Below are 19,588 nucleotides of genomic sequence, written 5' to 3'. Positions count from 1 at the left end.
GGTCGTGCCATATTGATGGGCCGGGCGTCGGACGTAGCTTTCTCGGGGTTCGGACATTGGTTCGGACAGGAGAATATTCCGCTCTTCTCCCCCAGACGCGTGGGAGATATTTCCTTTTAAGACAATAACACCAGGCGCTCGTTTGCGGTTGGCAGGAAACAGGCTCCAGACAGATCAGAGCTGGACCGTCGACTGCACCAACATGGAACGCCAACCGAAATCCCTCTCGGACGCCGTACAGCTCCTCCAAACGACGGAGATTATCTCCAAGTGTACTCAGACCATTATAGCAGAATGGTCCAATGAGGCAGAAACGTTCAAGAAACGCGCGTCTTCGGGACGCGCCGGCGCGGAACTTGTCCTACCGAGCCATGAGCTGTTCAATGCTCAGCGCACCATTACCGCAGCCATCGGCAAGCTAATCGAGCTGGTGTCCGAACCGAGTGTAAGAATCCTCGAGATTGCCGGCCAATATCAAGAATCGCGCGCCTTGTACATTGCGGTGGAGAGGCGCATTCCGGATATTCTCGCGTCCCAGGACAATGAGGGCGGCATGCCTGTTAAAGAACTCAGCAGCCGGACTGGCATTGAATATCGGAAGCTGTGTAAGTGGCTCTGTCTATTGTGAAAGAATGAGGGAACGAATTTACTTACCCTGGCAAAGCTCGGATCCTCCGATACTTATGCTCAATGGGCACCTTCCGCCAAGTGGGCCCCGACGTTTTCGCCAATAATACAATTTCCGCTTGTTTGGTGGCTAACGAGCCTCTTCGAGCCTACGTCCGATTGACTGGCAGCGAGGCGTTTACGGCGTCCGATCGGCTACCCAAGACCCTCCTAGACCCTTCTACGGGCCCGTCATACGACGTCACTCGAACGGCATGGCAGGATGCTATTGGGACAACTAAACCTCGGTGGGAATGGATAGAGGAAAGGGTGGAGCCGGACAAGCTACTTGACTCTGGATACCATTATCCGGGAATTCCTAGCCTTATATTGGAACCCCAACCCCCAGGCGAAGATGGTCTGGTGGCACGTCCCGAGCTGGAAATCATGGGTTTGGCCATGGTTGGCGGTGGGCGCGTCTTCGGGGCAGCCCACGTGTTTGGTACGATAATTCTATCCTGTCCTGATGGTGTCGGAGAGCTATCTAACCCATCTATTCTCCAGACTTCCCATGGGCATCGCTGGACAATGCATTGGTGGTCGATGTAGGCGGTGGCGTGGGTGGCTTTGCTCTTCAGCTCAGCAAAGTGTACCCGGATTTACGGTTCGTTATTCAAGATCGAGGTCCAGTCATCCAACAAGCCTTGGAAAGCGTCTGGCCGAATGAAAACCCCGCGGCTCTGAAGGACCAGCGAGTGCAGTTCATGGAGCACAGTTTTTTCGATAAGAACCCCGTCGAGGGCGCCGACGTGTATTACCTCCGATATGTGCTGTATGTGGCCGGGTTCTTCCCCCAGTTGAAAAGCATGCTAACTATTGTTTTCAGCCATGATTGGTCGGATGACTACTGTGTCAACATCTTATCGCATATTCGGGAAAGTATGGCGCCACATTCTCGCTTGTTAATTTGTGAGCAGGTGATGAATACTACCATTGGTGATCCGGACTTAACCTCAGCTCCTGCTCCTCTGCCAGCAAACTATGGCTTCCACGCCCGATTCAGTCACAGTCGCGATCTTACGATGATGGCAGCTATAAACGGGATTGAGAGGACTCCAGAGGAGTTTAAAACCATACTTAAATCTGCGGGGCTGGCTTTGAAGCAGATATGGGAGTGTAGAAGTCAGGTTTCGTTGCTTGAAGCAGTGCGAGCAGATGCTAGAACAGCTTAGCCAGTTGTCCCGGTTCGATAGTATTGGCGCCTACGTTATTTCGTTTCTCCAAATGCGTTGTTGTCCAGAATGCTTTTAGTTCAAGCGACGAGTAGTGTCCGTCGAATCATGACGAAGAGAGCCACTGCCTCTGTATCTCTCCCTCCTCCTATATACATCTAGGAGTCCGGAAGTGACCGTTCACTGCCCATACAAACTCCGGCCTCACAGAAGGGGAGGCGCTAGCCCTATTCAGCTACTATCTATATCAAAGATTCTCTAGATGTTATGGGACGAATAGAGATGGATCTTCCTATCTAACTGTAACGCCTTGCTGCTGGGTTCTAATTTAATATTTATGACGATGGGTCTATTAGAGTCTATTAACGATACTATAACTAAAAGATCCTATCTAATTTCTGTACAGAACCTAAGTGATTTTCAATTAATCTAATATTCATCTTCCATATAAACCCTTGAGCTTCCAGATAAAAATGACAAGTATCAATCTTTCTCTAAACCACAACAAGTACGATTCATCCAAACTCTTATCAGAAGTGGATATACATATTCTCTTGGCCTTACTTCTACCTTTGCTGCTTTAGATCTTAGGATCATTGTGTTAGAGAACCTCGACCCAGTCCTCAGGAGCCGTCCGGCTCCCAGGATAAGTAGCATTGCCTCTTCGGACTAGTGGATTCTAGTCAACCTCGTGCTTGAACTACTATACTAGCAGGTCGCGCAGCTTAGGCAAATCACAGGGTTTAACATATAGTTGTATAAGTTGAATAGAGGTGCACTCGATGCGGGGTGGGTACGACCTGCAGGCATAAAATAGGACCCGCACGGGTTGCAGGTTTTGAATATAAACTCTATACCCACACCGCCGAGATATATATTTTACATAAACTGCCGCGCAGGTAATCGAAATGCATAAAAATTCATAAGTTTCATAATTTTCATAATATAATGGATTTTATCACTTTTTATGTATTTTTTTAACCTGCGCGGTGGCCCGCAAATCCGCGCGGTCTAAAGGATTTTGTCAACCCCTGGGATCTGTCTAAGCTGCGTAACCTACTAGTATTATGTAGGCTCGGTGATGACAAAGTTTCCATGTTCGGAGCTACAAGAGAATCAAATTTCCACAGAGATCCATGAGATCGCTTTCGGAGACCTCCCCAGCGCTTTGGGGAATATCACAATCCCAACATTGATCAACGCAGCTCTCTCCTTCATTTTGGCTAGTTTGGCCAAGATGGACGACGTTGTGTTTGGAGTGGTGACAAATACACGCGACATTCCATTGCCACAGGCGCAGACAATTCTCGGGTACTGTATCAATCGTCTCCCATTTCGAGTTTGTCTCGCGCAGGTCCGCAATGTAAATGACCTGTGCAGGCTTTTACATGACCAATATGCGCACTCTCTGCCATTCTGCCACCTCGGTTTCTCCGACATACGTGCTAAGAGTACGGATTGGTCTTCGGATACCAAACTAGGATGCATCTTGAACCACCTAGTTGTATGTGATAATAGTCCCTTGTCTTTAAAGGATGGTGGCAGTATTTCGAGATCTTTTTCAATGGGTCGTGTTGATCTACAGGATGAGCTTATGATCTGGTCTAAGCCAGGAAATGGAAAATTGAAGATTCAAGTTCTCACGTCCAACAGAATCATGGACTCGGAACAAGCTGGGTTGCTGGCAGAGCAACTGATCGATACGGCCAATGCGTTCGTTCTCCAGGTCTCCAGAAGCATCGCTCTCTTCCATGTCCTTTCTTCACACCTAGCTCTTTGCGGTTTCTTTCTCAGCCACAAAGCCACTATTTTCTAGTATGCGAGTATCTGGAACTTGACCTTCCACCAACAACACCTCTCGGCTTTCTAAATAGTACCATTTAATAGCGCTTGTTCTACTGCATCTAACAATACTACTCTTATTCTGTATTATGCTATTGTAGAAAGTTATAGTTATTTCTAGTTATATAATTAAAAATTAAATATAATTAGCGCATTTATTATATAATTTTTATTTACAGCTTATATTAGCCTATAAGATTAAAAATCTAGATTTAATTAGTATATCCGACAGTCTTTTATATCAGTCTAATTTCCTCTCTTACTTTCTAACTATTTATATTAAATATATATCTCTACTACTGCTAATGATATATATATATATCTAGAGTGGGCAATAGCCTGGTAAGGCTAGAATTAAATTAATAATCTCTATTATAATTTAACTACGGATTAACAGTAAGAGTAAATATTTTATTTTTATCTAACTGTAGTAAAAAACAAAAAAAAAAAAAAAAAAAAAAAAAAAAAAAAAAAAAAATTAGATTAATTTAATCAACTCAGGTTTTTAGTAGGGATGCACGCGGTGCGGGTTGGGTACAACCCGCAGGGTTAGGATTCAACCTGCGCGGGTTTGCGGGCTTTAGAAAAAAAAGGCTTAGACCCTCAGACTCCTACACCTAGCTAGTTATAGTTAGATTATAGTGAGGTACACCGGTGAGGTTAACCCACTCTATTCCAGGTAGAGAATCAGTTCTTGCTTGAAGGTCCTCTATGTTGCATTTTCAAAGTTCCGATTAGTTGAGGAGCAGGCGCAGGATGGGTCTGCGATGAGTTTGGTGGTTCGAGTATACAATACATATCTTCCGTCATATATCCTCTGACGGGCCTGATGTCCAACGTCCCTTACACCTACAACGCCATACGCACGTTTGGATCTTTTGCTAGCAAACGCCCCTTTCATAAGTGTTCATCTTCTGGAGCATCATCATCTCTATCTATCAAAGGTAAGTCTAAATCCTGCCTTGCAAGCTCTGCACAGTCGAAGCAAAATCCACCTGCACAATCTCCTCGACAATCTTTCCATAGATGCCCATGACCTGCTGCGCCTCTTGAACAGTGAAGACCCTCTCATCAAACTGCATCTTCAGCCGGTGCTGCCCGCCAACGTCTTTGAACACCTCGAACATGATCGCATAGTTCACATACATAGTCACATCGCTCATTGCCATCACAATCCAACGCATATGCTCCGGCTCATCGTTTGCCCCACGACGAACCGGTTCGAAAGGCTGAAACAAGAACAGCGTCTTGGCCGCCGCTTGCTCCCTCTCCACCCCAAGGAATCGATAGATCTCTCCCAGAGTCACATTTCCATGCTCCGTAATCTCCCAGAAAAGCGACTGGGTTGACTTTAACAAACTGTGGATGGGTGTGTCCCCCTGGAACCTCGATCGGAAGGGAAGGAAATTCGCACAAGTCCCATTGATGCTTTGCGGATTGTCCATGGACACGTTCCTCCCTGTGAGGAGGTAGTCGTATGTCACGTCTTGCGACTTGGCGAGGTGTGAGAGGAGGATGGTGTAGGCGGTTTGGAAGACGATGGAGGGGGTCACTCCCGCTTGTTGTGCAAAGGGATTGACCAGTGTGGTGCATTGTGAGGTCACTGTACGCATTGGGATGCGAGGGGTAGTGAAGGAAGCTGGGTACGCGAAGGAGTTGTTGCGCAGGAGATTCTGCCAGAAGACGGAGACTTTCCTGTCACGGCCGCTGTGTGTGGTGTATGCAACGAAGTCTTTGAATGGGGTGGAGTCAGGGAGTGCCCGGCCCTCACGCAGGGCAGCGAACTGGTCATCGAAGATCCGGAGTAAAGTGCCGTCGTACATAGCGTGGTCGAGTTTCGTGACCAGATCCATGGTGCCGTTATCGTGTTGGAGAATGAGGTATCGGACGAAGGGCTTGCCCAGGGTGAAGAGCGTATCCCAGTGCGTCTGGATTAGGCGTGCTCGATCCACCTCGTTATGACACGGCACGATGGTGAGATCGAGGACAGGATCTTTGAGGATCACATGGACCCAGCTCAACGGGTCCTCCTCATCTTGACGCAGGTACATGGCCCGAAGGATCTGGTTCTCCCGCGTCAGACGTGTCGTAAGATGAATCCATTGTTCCAGATTGAATCCACGGGGAAGTCGGCGCACTGTCATCAGCTGCCAGAACTGCTCCGGTTTATGGCCCTGCGTAAGGAACTCGACTTGTCCCGGTGCACATGGATAGATCTCCTCCACTTGGCTTGCATCAATGCCGGCGTGTTGTAATTGACGGTGGACGGATTCACTTGGGATAAACTCGAGGGTGTGTGCTGTAGATGCAACAGTAGGTGTGAGATGTTCGGCTTGTTCCTTCAGGGATGGATATGTGACTGCGTCGTTGGCGGAGAGCGTGTAGTTGGCCTGTCGGAGCATATTCACCAGGTTGATCGCTGCGATGGAGTCGCCGCCGTAGTTGTAGAATAGATCTGACGGTTGGATAGTCTCGGCGTCGATGCCGAATAGCTCTGCCCATGCGTCACGGAGAACTTGCTCTTCAGGCGACAGCACGGAGAACGAAGAGTCTGCTTGCGCAGTCGCTGTTGAAGCATACCGCGCAGGATCCCCTGGTTTGAGGCCCTCAGCGAATGGTATCAGTTTCTTGCGATCGATCTTGCCAGATGCAAGGAGAGGGAATGAACGCAAGGGCAAGAAAAGCCTCGGGACCATGTAGTGCGCGAGAGATGACAATCGCTCTGTAATCAGCGCGGGCTCAACAACGGCCTGGGGAATTAGTATCTCATCGTTCTCATCGTCTGCTGTTGCGGGCAGAAGGCTCTTGTTCGCAGGCACATAGTAAACGACAATCTGTTTCTTGCCAAGGACCTCCGCAACGCCTACCGCGCATGACTGGATAAAATCACCGGCGTTGCTGAGAAGCACGTTCTCAATCTCGCCCAGTTCAATCCGGAAGCCGTTCAATTTGATCTGGTTGTCTTTCCGCCCCAGACATTCGATCTCACCGTTTGGCAGCCAGCGCGCAAAGTCACCAGTCCGATATAGGACGGACCCATCCTTGGTGCTGACGAACGCTGACGCAGTGATGTCTGGTCGGTTGAGATATCCCATTGCTACCTGGTCCCCACTCACACAGAGCTCACCAACAGTGCCCCAGGGGACAGGTGAGAGGGTATCTGGATGCAGGATGGATGCCTTGACGGCCTTGAGGGGGTAGCCTATACTCTTGAGGTTGCCGTCAGGTGTCACTTTTGACACTGTCATGAGAATTGTTGCTTCGGTAGGTCCTGCATATAGCACACAGGGCATCAGTAATAATAGGGAAAAGGGATTGGAGAAAGTGTACAAAACCCACCGTATCCATTATAGACCTCCATTCTCGTCGCCCAAACAGACACGACCTCCGGTGTGATTGGTTCACCACAAACCAGGAGCGTACGGAGGCCAGGCACTCTTTCCGGCGAGAGGAGCTTGGAGATGGTCGGCGTGATCATCAATTGTGTGACATTGCATTTATTCACGCACATGGCCAAGTCGTTGATCATAGTATCCTGATCTGCGATGGAGATTGTTCCTCCGGCTCCCAAGACGGTGAACACGTCGAAGTAGGACGCGTCGAATACGTAATTGAGGAACCAGAGTACATTCCATTCTTTTGTGACGTTGCATGCTTCTTTCATCCCCTCCATAGAAGCCGCGACAGCGCGGTGAGACACTTGCACGCCCTTCGGGAGGCCCGTTGAACCGCTGGTGTATATTATGTAGGCGAGGTTGTCGGGGGTAAGTTCCGGGATAACGAGAGTCGCTGTTGATTTATCCTGGAGCCGCATTTCAATCTGGTCCATGTTGATAACGTCGCCAGAGAAGGAAGCAAAGCGGCTCGCGTTATGCGAGTCGGTGATCACCAAAGTAGCGGCCACATCGCTAACAATGAATTCATTCCTAGCGGGAGGATTCTTCGGATCCAAAGGCGTGAACGCTGCCCCGGCTTTGAGCACGCCGAACACAGCTATGAGAGTGTTAACGGACTTTTGAAGACAAAGAGGAATCACGTCTCCTGTTTCCACGCCCAGCGTGCGAAGATAGGACGCCATACTGGCCACTGCCGAGTGGAACTCTGCGTACGAGAGTCGTTGGCCGGAAATATGATGTAGGGCGCACCGTTCCGGATATGTAACTGCCATCCGCTCGAGAAGCGAGTGTGCCAGTTGACCTTGTTGAACAGGTCTGGTCAAAGACAGTGAATCAAGGAATTTCCGCTCCTTTGCTGAAGTAGGACTGATATCCTTGATGGGTCTGAGAGTATCGCCGAGCATTGCGTTGAGCGTCTCGACTACATTTCCCAAGATGAACGAAGCCCTTTGGGACGGGATAGAGGACAAAAGACGCAGCTCCAGGCCGCCAGACGTAGTCTCCGCCTCCAGCATCGTCTGATCAAGGTAATTTGGCTCATGGGGTGGACACGGGTCGAGGATACTGTACGTATCCGTTGAACTGGAGACATCCTCGCGGACCAGGACGTTGACAACGGTGTCATAGAGAGCCGTCTTTGGTCCTGCAGCGCGTAGGATATTTCGCAACCCATACTGTGCCTTGGGAGAGATCTCCCACATGTCCTCCTGTATCTTTCGTGCCAAGTCGACTGCAGAGGTATCGGCATCAATCTGCACTCTGAACGGGACGGTAGTGACGGTTGGACCAGAGATCTTGAGGATGCCTTCAACAGGGACGTCCCGACCGGAAAGTGTAACACCGAAAATAAGATCTTGCTGAATGGTGTGCAGAGACAAGACCACTGCCCAAGCAGCATATATCAATGCACCTACAGAGACTTTGTTCTCGGCAGCAAATCCCAGCAAGTTTGGGTTTACCAGTGCTCGCACGATATTGTTCTCGGAAGTTCTTCCACCAAGCAGTGAAGGGATAGCATCGCGCAACGTCTCCTGCCAGAACTTCCCTACTTCACTGTCTTTCTGCTGGGTGAGGGTATACTGGATGAAATTGGCAAAGCTGGGACGGATCACCAGCGGCTTTCCCAATAAGGTAGCTACCATGTCATCAACGAAAAAGCTATTAGACCAGTAGTCGAGCAAAGCATGATGCACTGTGATAGCGAGGATGTTCCCTTGTAGACCTGCGAAGTGGATAAACTCGCCCCCTAGGTCGACCGTGCGTTTTGGAAGGGCAGAGAACTCTTGCGGTGTCATGTCGAGGTTTTGCCAGGAGAGATTAGCCGTCTTTCGGATGACTTGTAAATAGGACGTTTTGTTGGAGACAAAGGTTGTGCGTAGCACGGGGTGATAGGACGCCATTTCTTTCAGGGCGTCAAGGACCTCATCTAACTGTTTTCCTTGAATGCGGTAGTAACGCCGGTAGATGTAAGTGGAGTTGCCCATCAACGAATCCATAAGCAAGCCTTCCTGGAGAGAGGTGGTTGGGAAGGCGTCTTCTGCGTTGTCCCGGTTGAAGTTGCTATTGTTGGGTAGGAGGGAGAATGGAGCGTTCGTGGTCGAAGATTCAGTCGTCTTGACTTGTTTCTTCTGTAGTTTGATCTCGCTGAGTGGTAGGCGAAGAACATCAGGGACTGAGACTCGAAGCCCGGACTGGCTGGCCTGGGAAGAGACTCTGATGGCGTTCAAGGATGTGCCACCCAGCGACTGGAAAAGATCGTGGGGAGAAATGCGCTCGACCGGGAGGGATAAGATGGAGGCCCATATCTCCCGCAGTGCTGCTTGGTCTTCTGTGAGGATGTCTTCAACGGATCCGTTTTGTTGTCCATTGGCATCACTGGATACGAGCCCATTGTTATAGCCGTTAGTGTGGGGCTGATGGTAATGATCCGAAGAGTATCGCAATAGATGCTCTCGCCCCAAGCCTTCCACATACTTTGACAGTTTGGGAATATCAACTTTTCCGTTGACGTTGAGGGGAAGTTCCTTCTCACACAGCCAGTAGGTAGGCATCATATAGCTGGGGATATGCTGTTGAAGAAGATCCTTCAGCGCTGAGCGCAACTCTGACCAGTTTGATTCTCTCTTGGGAACCACAACTGCTACCAACACCCTTTCTCCATTGATCTGTGCCGACACAACACTGGAGGTGTAAACAGGGGCGTGGGACTGGATGATTGTGTTGGAGTCGCCAGGCTCAACTCGTTGCCCGTTAACCTTCACCTGGAAGTCGATTCGTCCCACCATTTCAATGGAGCCATCTTCATGCGTAATGACCATGTCTCCAGTGCGGTAAAGTCGACCAGGAGCAAATGGATTCGGGATGAAAGCTTCGGCGGTCTTCTCCGGCCGATTAAGATAATGAACTGCAAGTTGATGTCCGCCCAGGCACAATTCCCCGGGAACAAGCAAAGGGGCGAGTTTCGTCGTCCCTGGCACAAGAACAAAAGCGGTTGTGGTATCACTGGGGCGGCCAATATTCTGCGGATTCTGGCCCAGAATCATCTCCCGTCGCCAGTTCACTTGCGTGTTCTCGCTCAGGCCGTATGCGTTGAGCAACTCGACCTCATTCACCCACATAGGGATCAACGCCGGGTTGATTAATTCCCCCGCCACGGTCATGCGTCGGAGACAAGGTACAGTCCCGGGAGTTATAAGCAGCGCAGTAGACGGCGTCACATCAATGACGTTGATCTGCATTTGGTTGATCGTGCGGCCAATATGGACGGTAAGATTCTCCTTGCTCGCCAAGCAGAGACAGCCGCCTTGTTTTAAGGTCGACCACACTGACCGTTGTGCGGCCGAGAAGACAGGATTGTGGAAAAGGAGCTGACGCAGGTCGGGGAGTGTTGGGAACGCTGCAAGGCCGGATGTGGCTGAGGAGTGTCTCTATATTGCCTGTTAGAGGTCTGAAATGCGTGCAAAATCAGGGAAGCGAACAACTCACATGCAAGACTCCCTTCGGCTTGCCGGTAGAGCCAGATGTATAGATCACATACACAGGATCATTGGGCTCGCAGAACCGCGCCAGATTGGTATCTTGGATATAGTACGAGCTTTCTATGAGATCCTCGATTACCACTTCGTTCACAAACCGACCGGCGGACCGCCGATCTACAATGACAAACTGTGCATTGACATCCTCCACGATAAACTTATTGCGCTCATCGGGTGTCTCGGGATCAAGCGTGACATACGCTGCTCCCGTTTTGAGAATGGCCAGCAGAGAAATTATGAGGTTGAGAGACCGGTGCAGACAGACGGGCACGAAGCTTCCCCGCCCAGATGATAGCTGTCGAGCTACCTGGTTGGATATACAGTTGAGTTGCTCGTAGGTCAATGGAGGATCTGTTTCAAACTGAACAGCCGGGAACTCAGGGGTCTTCTCCACCTGGCGTTCGAACAATCTGTGGACGTTGTCGTAGACCGGATCTGTGACCGGTTTCCCTAGGTCTTCGAGGAACGCACGTTCCTCCAGAGGGATGATTTCCACTTCTTCCAGAGGCATGGTGGGTTTGCTCACTACAGTTGCCAGTGCCGTTGAAAAGTGGTTGAGAATGATTCTCATCTTGGACTCTGGGATGGCCGTATCATGTTGCGCGGAAATCGACACCCACTGGCCCAAATGGACATTTATGGTCACGGGAAAACTCCTGGCTCTTAGCTCAGGGTTCTTGTCCTCGCCAGAGATCCGGATGCTCCAGTCGCAGCGGGCGGATTCGTGGATCGATTGGATTGCCTTGTATCCAAGGAATGCGTGGGAGGAGGCTGCGATATTCAGTGCCTGGGTCTGTTGAATGGCCTCAGACACCGAGATATCTGTGTTCAGGTCCAGTTTCAACGGATATTCCTGGTCTGCAAAGCCCACAACTGAATCATATCCCTCCACTGTTCGATCTCTTCCTTCCACAGCAAATACCACCGTGTCACCATTTCCCTGGCAGTGTTGAGATAGGGTGAGACCAAAGGCAGTATATACGATGGCTGACGAGTCGGATAATCCCAAATTCTTTGAGAGCAATGCCAAATCGGAGCCAAGGATGCGTGTGCCTGTACGTGACTCGGTGGTCCGAAATACATGCTGCCGCTCGAGAGGTATGCAATGGAGAGAGATCGGTGCGACGTTGTCTAATGCCTGCATCCAGTACGCTCGAGCTTGATCCGGCTTGCGCGTATTGAGTTTGTCTGAGTAGGCCGAAAATGGTAGTCGAGCTACCATGGCCCCTCCACTGAGGATAGCCAAAAAGTCCTTCCACAAGGATCCGAGGGAGGTCCGATCCGCCAGCGCAGGATGCAGACAGACATAGATCGTCGGAGCGGATTTGTCCCACTCCAGGACTAGAGATGCACGGTCGTGGGGCTGTACCAAACGTTGAACTTCGTGAAGGGAACCAAGTTGCACCGGGCTTGCGCTCCTTAAAACTCTTTGTCGAAATCGGGGCCGAGTTGTTGTCTCGTCCTTGACGAAGATGGTTCTCAGGACATCGTGCCCTTGTGCTAAGGCATGCCACGCCTCTGAAAGTCGTTCATAGCTCCTCACCATGTCGGACGAGAGATCCAAGCGGATGACGGTTCTGCTAGTAGGGTCATACTCTGTCTCAAGCACTTCCTGCTGTGCTGGAGTACACTCGATATCTCGTTCGACATTCAACAGTGTCGACGCTGCCAGAGCATCTGCCACCTGTCGATAGGTGACATGAATCGATATCGAAGCCGTCTCAGTGACATTGAATCCGTTGGTGTTTGCTTGTGACTTTGAAGGCAGCCCTTTTGCCTCCCCAAGAGGCAGGAATCTTGGTTTGCTGTCGAACATCGTCAATCAATGTTCAACCCGGGTGGACTGATGCATTCATGGATAAGCGTCTATGTACTTGGGTGTCATCGCCCAGGCCACGGTACCTTATATCATTTGGGCCGCATGATCCTCATGTCTCCAATATCAACCCCATTGCTTTCTAACAGGTCTATAGGCCATTGTGACATTGGGGCCAAATCAGAGTACCTGCTGAGCCCATACCTCCTCGGCAGGTCGGAAATGGTATTTCCAGATTTGGCCTTTATGGGGAACCAAAGCGCACTTCCCCGACAGAGCCCGATTTGGACAAGAGGCGGACGCCAGAATGTTTCCTGATACAGAAGCAGCGCTGAATGCAGAATTCCATAAGCAGGGAGCTCGGAATTAGCGTTCATTATGGGTGCGCGTTTTGTCTAGTCGGTGCAGCCCGGCTTACGACCTTGTTCACACGCTCCCAAAACGGAGGCAAGACGATAATTAACGCTGGAGCACTAGACAAGCGTGTCAGACGGCTCGTATTCTGGCGCAATGCTCCAGGATTCGCACCCTAAACCGCCAACCCCTTTCTTGGCCAATCGTCTATACATTCCCATCGTGTTCGAGCCGTTAGACAGCCCTCTAGTGCCACGCTAACCGCCTGCAGAAGTCGCTCTCTGCAACTCCACACGGTGATGACTTTGAACCTGCGCCTACAGACTCGAGAATTGAAACATCCTAAAGTCTTGGGGGTATCCCCCGCTCAGCAACCAATTTCCTCTTCAGGCAAAGGTCTTAAAAGCACCTCGAAGATGCCGAAGCCCCTGTTTGCGATGCTTCTTCCAGCACCGGCAGATTGCTCATTGAGGAAACATACTGCCTAATATGTCCTGTCCCCTGCAGAACCCTCGGCTGAGAACTTGTCTGGACCTGCGGCGTCCGGAATTGGGGACTCCGCGTCGGCGTCCTGCAGTTTCGGCAGGTGCTAAGATGTGGACCATAGGTACAGTCCACGATACTGTTTCCGTGGGATACGGACAATAGAGGACTAGAATGGATCAGCGTGGTCGAAATAGGAAGACAGCGAGAAGAGAGCAGATTCAAAGCATAAATATCGTCAGAATCGGCCCCGATCGTGGTGGAATTGAGAAAAACAGAGACCTTCCAGTCGCCACGGCTCAAGCGTACAGCACGCATCTTCAATAATTCTCTCTCTGTCTTATCTCCCTCTTCAAAGTCTCCGCCATCAACCACCATGTTGGGTAGCGTACTCCCTTTCAGCGAGGAAAACGCGGACCGCGTGAGCGAGTACTGCGAGAAGCGATCGACCCGGATCACAGGCAACCTGTCCGATCACTGGGAATACACCCGGTCCAAGTTCAGCGATGCGGACAAGATGTCTTCTCGCCTGCAAGGCGCATGGATGATCTTCACTGCTCGGGATCGCAAGCCCAAGCGAGGTATGTCCAACGTTGGGACCGAGACGCAGACACAGAATGAGCACTAGCTGACGAAGATAGTCCTTGAGATCGGCACGTATAGCGGATACAGCGCCATTGCCTGGTACGAGGGTACCAAGGACACCAAGGCTGAGATCGTCACCCTGGAGCTGAGCCCGAAGATGATTGCTGCTTCAAAGGCTGCCTTCAAGCAGTTCAACGTGGAGGACCGGGTGAGATTGATCGAGGGTCCCGCGGATGAAACGTGATTTAGTCCTTTTTTTCCATTTCAAAATAAATTTATCGTAGGCTAACGGGAATAGTTTGCAAACCCTTGACGGCGAATTCGACATCATCTTCGTCGACGCCAACAAGGACGGCTACGCCACGTACGTGCAGACCATCCTCGACCGGAAGCTTCTGTCGCCGAACGGGATCATTCTCTGCGATAACGGTGAGTCACCTTCCTTACTGCTATATCATGCATTCCATGTTCGCACAGAGTACTGACCCGCCCATAGTCTTCGCGCGCGGTCTCACCATTGGCGAGGATATGGCTCCTTGGGTCAACGACCACATCCGGCAATACTGGCTCAGCTGTGGCAAAGCCTTGGATGAGTTCAACACTCGTTTGGTGGACGATCCCCGTGTGGACGTTCTGATCCTGCCTGTCTTCGATGGCGTAACTCAGATCAGATGGCGGAACCCCAACTCTCGGGACATGCCCAATTAAGGGAGGTGACTGTGATCTCGGAGAATGGCCACGTTGGGTGCTAGAACGAAGTTCATGTAGCTTAGGAGGGTTTTTGCTTAACTCCTTTTGGAGATTCCTCCCCTTGTGCTCAGTTCTACCAGTTCCTTGGACATATATAAGTTTTCCCCTGTTCTGGATTCCCAAGCTCTCTGTAAACACCTCCATCGTCACCAAACAACCTTCTCGAGGAAGTCAGCATGGCTCAATCTCTAGTCCATTCCAGCTCTGACGGGTCTCACCTGGTCAACCACCCGATCCCATCCATCACGGGCCCAGACCAAGTCCTCGTGCAAATGTCCGCTGCTCCGGTGAACCGGGTCGACTTGATGACGCTAGCCAACCTCTACCCCGTTAAACCCCATTATCGCGTCGACGGAGACCCCATTCCCGGTTTCGATGGCTGTGGTGTTGTCCTCGCCTCGTCCTCTCCTTCATTCGACCCAGGCGACCTTGTTCTTCCCCGGATCCTGGGGCTAGGAACATGGCGCACTCACGCGGTCTGGCCGGCATCGTCGCTTCTCAAGCTCCCGAACAACACGCCTCCCGTGGCCGGGGCGCTGCTCCGCTCGGGGGCGTTGGTTGCCTGGCTTCTGTGCGAGCATGTCACCCCGCTCTCTTCGGGGGAGTGGGTGCTCCTTTCGGCAGGGACCAGTTGTGTGAGTCAGTTTTTTGTTCAATTTGCCCGGTTGAAGGGGATCAACACCATCCTCGTCATCCGCGATCGAGACAACATAGAGATAACACGGGAACGGCTGCTGGCGCTGGGCGCGTCGTTGGTAGTAACCGAGTCGGAACTATCCCAAGCAACGGAGTCGAGTCACCCGGGACGGGCGGTCCTCGCTCTGGATTCGGTGTTCGGAAGAGTCGGCGAAGACCTCGCCCGGTTATTATCGCCCGGAGGAAAGTTCGTGATGGTTGGAATGCTGGCAGGGCCCAAGACCAGCATCAACGTGAGCGCGGAACACCTGTTCCAGAAGCAGCTCTCGTTTCTCCCATTCCGCAGCTCGGAGGTTCTGAAGCGGATGGGTGACGAGCAGGCTATGGAGGTGATTCAGCATGTTGCGACCTTGCTTGCTGATGGCCGTGTGGTGATGCCGGAGCTGAATTGCGTCCGATGGGAGTCGTCTATGAGTGATGGAGAGACTAAGAAGGCGCTGGAAGCCGCGCAGAGTAGAGAAGTTGGATATAAGAAGACTGTGTGGGTGTTTGCACCGCGGCCGAGTGTCTAGGTATATTCATGCAGTAAGGAGTCTTTCCCGGAAATACATGAGTCCAACAAACCAGCAACATTGTGGAGAAAGCTGTAAATATATAGTATGCACTAATACGAGTAACAATAACACCAATATGCCGCTCCTGTCGCGACATCTATGCGCGCGGTTGCGAACCGGGTATGCTTCTGCTTCTTCTCTTGATTCTCAATTTTTCTGTGAGCACCGCTAGGCTGCAATAGCCACCGCATCCTTGAACAATTTCCGTTGCTACGGACCCGGTTAACAATCTCCGCCGCGTACAGCAAATCGGATGGAAAATACTCACGGTAAAAGAAACCGACACCACCAAGCTCACGGCCGCTCCGACATATACCGGGATGAACACATTCTGCAACGCACCCACAATCACGTCAATGCAGCTCGCCCGCAGCTCTTCCGGCAGGGAGCGAAAGTACGCCCCACTGGTGCCCGAGATGGCCAGCTGGAGCTCCGAATGGGACACATTAGGAAGCAGGGCAGTCAGACCAGTGACAGCTTTGTTGATGAAAACCGCTCCCGCAATGGCGAGACCAAAGGCAATGCCCCCGAGTTGTCCTGTTCAAGGGGGAGGTATGGATTAGCACTATTTCGGCACACATATTTTGTCACTGGGGCCCGGAGCGTACCCAACATCATGTAGCTGATACCGTAGGCCATCTCGGCGGGGGGTACCACAGCCTGAATGACAGCATAGCCGGCTTGGATGAAGCAGCCGGTCCCGATACCGACAATAATTTCATAACCGTAGATATTTGCCTCCGGGGTGTCGGGTCGAATGCGAGCTGAGAGTTCGTTAGTAGGGTTACAGGGGAAGACAAGATAACGCAGGACCTACAGAGCAAGACGCCGCCGATCAACGTCAGAACACTACCGAAAACATACCACGGCTGGAAGTAGCTGAACCGAGACATCAGATGTCCGTTGGCCAGAATACAGGCACTGAGCACGAATATTAAAGGCAGCAACCGAACGGCAGCCTTGATGGCATCGTCTCCCCTTGTAAACTGGAAATACAAGGGGATATAGTAGATTGGGATAAAGCCGGCCGTGTTGACTGCCGCTGCGCAAATGAAGAGGAAGATCGCGTTGATGTTTCGCAGGAACTGGCACGGGAAGATGCGATCGGTCAAGCTGGTGAACACCTCCCACCCCTGTTGGATCCCAAACACAATGAACAGCACCCCTGAAACGACAAAGAGGGCGATGGTCGGACCACTATTCCAGGGATAGAGCGCGCCGCCGAAGTTGATAGCCATGATCAACGTGACGATGGCGCCGATGCTGAGAATGGCTCCCACTACATCAAACTCACGGAGAAGCGTCGTGATCTTGGTCCCGGCACGGGGTTTGAACGACGGAATGAGAAAAAGGTAAACCGGCGCAAACAGACCCGATACGCACAGGTTGATATAGAAGGCCCAGCGCCATGTTGCGGGGGACTCCACGAACGCACCGCCAACCACCGGGCCCAGGACGGTTCCAATACCCCACACAAGACCCCTAGGTTGGAGTCAGTCTAAAGTAGCATGTCTCTGTCTTTACCGGGGCGGGGACGTACACAAAACTCAAGTATCCCGGCCGCTCACGGTCCGACGTGTTCACGGACAAGAGAGTCATGACACCAAGATACATCCCATTTCCTCCCATTCCAGCCAGGACGCGTCCCACGATGAGAGAATCCATGTTGGGTGCGGCGCCGCAGAGGGCGGAGCCGACATTGAACACGACGGACGAGATGATGTACAGCCATTTGGCATCGAAGAGACCGTAGAACTTCCCAAAGGGGAGGACAACCGCCGCTCCGCCGAGCAGAAATCTGGCAAAGACACATTAGTTGAATTTCTAATTATGGAGCGGGAGGTCCTGATCGTACCCAACCGAGAGCCAGGGAAGCTTCACAACGTCTCCGAATCTGTTCACGGCCGCCTAGCTTTCAATTCAGCGATGTTCTTGACTTCGGGCTTTCGGTCGTACCGGAGTGATGTCGGCCACCACCGTGTTGTCCAGCGAGTACAGGAAGATGCTCGACAGGATACTGATCACAACCAGGAACCACTGCAGGGTGTCAATAACGCGTGAGTGCTGAGTGTCATTCAGCTAGCTCACCAGAAACCCATGGATATTTCGAGGCGAAGCATCTGGAGTGGGGGCAGAGTCTTCTTGTTTTTCTTGCGCCGAGGTGTTTCGTTCCAGTTCTGATAATTGCTGGTGATCATCGATTGGTTCGACCCCCTGGGGCTTCTCGATGGATGACGGTGTGGACGACATCTCGAGAAGGAGCTTTTGGATTTGGAGGAAGCTATTGTCAGTGGATATTCGATGAATTGAGATTGAGTCTGCAGCTTCGAGCTAATAAGTGATAGCTTGGAGATCCAACACGCAAGAGGGACGAGCTTCCAACAGCTTAGAAATCAAGGCAGCTGAATAATGCCGTTAGAATGGAGCAAGGGGGTTTCATTGTGGCCGCAAGATTGGGTTCCTCCTTTGAACAGGAGATTTACCACTTAACCCTGAGGGTCTGGCATGCTGGCTGTTCTGCGCTGATACTCGGCCAACTTCCCCAATAGGAAGTTCGCCGAGGCGACGTGAGGGAGTCGGGGAGACTCATCACCGCCACCACCTCGAGGTGGCTCTGGACAGGTCAATATTTGTGGTATAAGGTCCTCAAAAGATTGTGGTGTATCCCTAGAGCCTCCCTGGTAGATAGCTTGCTAGGTCCAACTTTGAGGCCAGCTATCGCTGACAGGGAGGTCTCATTGAGTCCTTGGCTCAATTCGTTCTTGAGTTCTTTAAAGTTCGACTACCCAACTAAGCTTATCTATAGAGAGAAGGTTTCACGCGTTCCTGCATATGAAAATCCACTATAGTCCCCAGGAAAGCTACCTGAGCATACATAGTTATTTCTTAACTGATCACGGCGAGGTACGATGTCAAAATCCCCAGATATCCAATATACAAGACAGCAGAGAATTATTCTAATTTCCAGTAACGACCCCTTTTAGATGATCCTCTAATCCGGGAATTTCCCCGTCAAGGTCAATGCGCAGCCCCTTTGTAATGCGCGCGATGAGGACATAGACCCCCAGAACAATATAAGTCTCCACAAGCTCCTCCACACTCAGGACCTCCTTCGCCCGTCGGATGGTCTCCTCGGTATTATTGTACGTTGCAAGCTGCTCATCAACCAACTGGAGGATCGCCCGATCCCGCGGCGTAAAGATCGTCTCAGCCTTTACACTGTCGGCGCCACGACCGGCGGACCGTTTCAGAGCGTCGAATTTCTCCTCTGGCATGCCATTAATGCGTGCCACCGGCGCATTCACGTCCCATTCGTACTCAGCATCGAGGACGGCCGAGATACGGAGCACGATGAGTTGCCAGTCGAGGAGGGGAAGGGTGCGCAAGTTGCCGTTGAAGAAGGCGGCATAGACGCCCATGAGACGGGGGAACGAGCCATGGGAGTGGCCAAGAAGGTGGAAGATGTTGCGCCGGTACGGCAGGTGGGTGATGGCTGCGGCTACATCCGGAGGAGCATTTTCCAGCTCGAGGTAGGGTACGAGACAGTTCTGAGGAGTGGTGATGGTCATCGCTTCGACTGGAAGGTTGTATAGAAGTTGACAGGTAGTGCTTAGGTTACTGGGATCATGGGGGCGGCTTTTGTATGGTAAACTGCATTGCTTAAAAATTCCAATCTATTTTCTTCATAGGAAGGCAATTATCCCGGACGCTTTGGGAAGAAAACCCTCGATCTGGCGGG

The 19,588-nt window shown here is 51.3% G+C and overlaps 6 protein-coding genes across 6 annotated transcripts; 3 read left to right on the top strand and 3 right to left on the bottom strand.

Annotated features, from left to right (window-relative positions):
- Nucleotides 1–202: 202 nt before the first annotated feature.
- tpcA (O-methyltransferase tpcA) lies at nucleotides 203–1,838 on the top strand (the record flags this gene model as incomplete). Its single annotated transcript, XM_001217070.1, has 4 exons — nucleotides 203–605; nucleotides 665–1,108; nucleotides 1,171–1,438; nucleotides 1,493–1,838. 4 exons carry the CDS (start codon nucleotides 203–205, stop codon nucleotides 1,836–1,838), a joined length of 1,461 nt encoding a protein of 486 aa, XP_001217070.1.
- Nucleotides 1,839–4,630: 2,792 nt separating this feature from the next.
- On the bottom strand, nucleotides 4,631–12,804 carry nrps7 (putative nonribosomal peptide synthase; the record flags this gene model as incomplete). Its single annotated transcript, XM_001217069.1, has 4 exons — nucleotides 4,631–6,951; nucleotides 7,020–10,503; nucleotides 10,562–12,416; nucleotides 12,632–12,804. The coding sequence occupies 4 exons, from the start codon at nucleotides 12,802–12,804 to the stop codon at nucleotides 4,631–4,633; spliced, it is 7,833 nt and encodes a 2,610-aa protein (XP_001217069.1).
- An 836-nt stretch (nucleotides 12,805–13,640) lies between these two features.
- ATEG_08447 (O-methyltransferase) lies at nucleotides 13,641–14,162 on the top strand (the record flags this gene model as incomplete). Its single annotated transcript, XM_001217068.1, has 3 exons — nucleotides 13,641–13,845; nucleotides 13,906–14,057; nucleotides 14,148–14,162. 3 exons carry the CDS (start codon nucleotides 13,641–13,643, stop codon nucleotides 14,160–14,162), a joined length of 372 nt encoding a protein of 123 aa, XP_001217068.1.
- Nucleotides 14,163–14,775: 613 nt separating this feature from the next.
- ATEG_08446 (MDR family NADPH-dependent oxidoreductase) lies at nucleotides 14,776–15,807 on the top strand (the record flags this gene model as incomplete). The annotated part of the gene is made up of 1 exon (XM_001217067.1): nucleotides 14,776–15,807. One exon carries the CDS (start codon nucleotides 14,776–14,778, stop codon nucleotides 15,805–15,807), a length of 1,032 nt encoding a protein of 343 aa, XP_001217067.1.
- Nucleotides 15,808–16,311: 504 nt separating this feature from the next.
- On the bottom strand, nucleotides 16,312–18,099 carry ATEG_08445 (uncharacterized protein; the record flags this gene model as incomplete). Its single annotated transcript, XM_001217066.1, has 7 exons — nucleotides 16,312–16,386; nucleotides 16,429–16,613; nucleotides 16,667–17,331; nucleotides 17,390–17,647; nucleotides 17,705–17,757; nucleotides 17,806–17,886; nucleotides 17,938–18,099. 7 exons carry the CDS (start codon nucleotides 18,097–18,099, stop codon nucleotides 16,312–16,314), a joined length of 1,479 nt encoding a protein of 492 aa, XP_001217066.1.
- Nucleotides 18,100–18,806: 707 nt separating this feature from the next.
- On the bottom strand, nucleotides 18,807–19,418 carry ATEG_08444 (carboxymuconolactone decarboxylase family protein; the record flags this gene model as incomplete). The annotated part of the gene is made up of 1 exon (XM_001217065.1): nucleotides 18,807–19,418. The coding sequence occupies one exon, from the start codon at nucleotides 19,416–19,418 to the stop codon at nucleotides 18,807–18,809; it is 612 nt and encodes a 203-aa protein (XP_001217065.1).
- Nucleotides 19,419–19,588: the final 170 nt, after the last annotated feature.

This window comes from Aspergillus terreus, genomic scaffold (genome assembly GCF_000149615.1).
Source record: "Aspergillus terreus NIH2624 scaffold_12 genomic scaffold, whole genome shotgun sequence".
NCBI classification, from domain to species: domain Eukaryota; kingdom Fungi; phylum Ascomycota; class Eurotiomycetes; order Eurotiales; family Aspergillaceae; genus Aspergillus; species Aspergillus terreus.
This window is presented reverse-complemented; position numbering and strand designations above follow the sequence as displayed.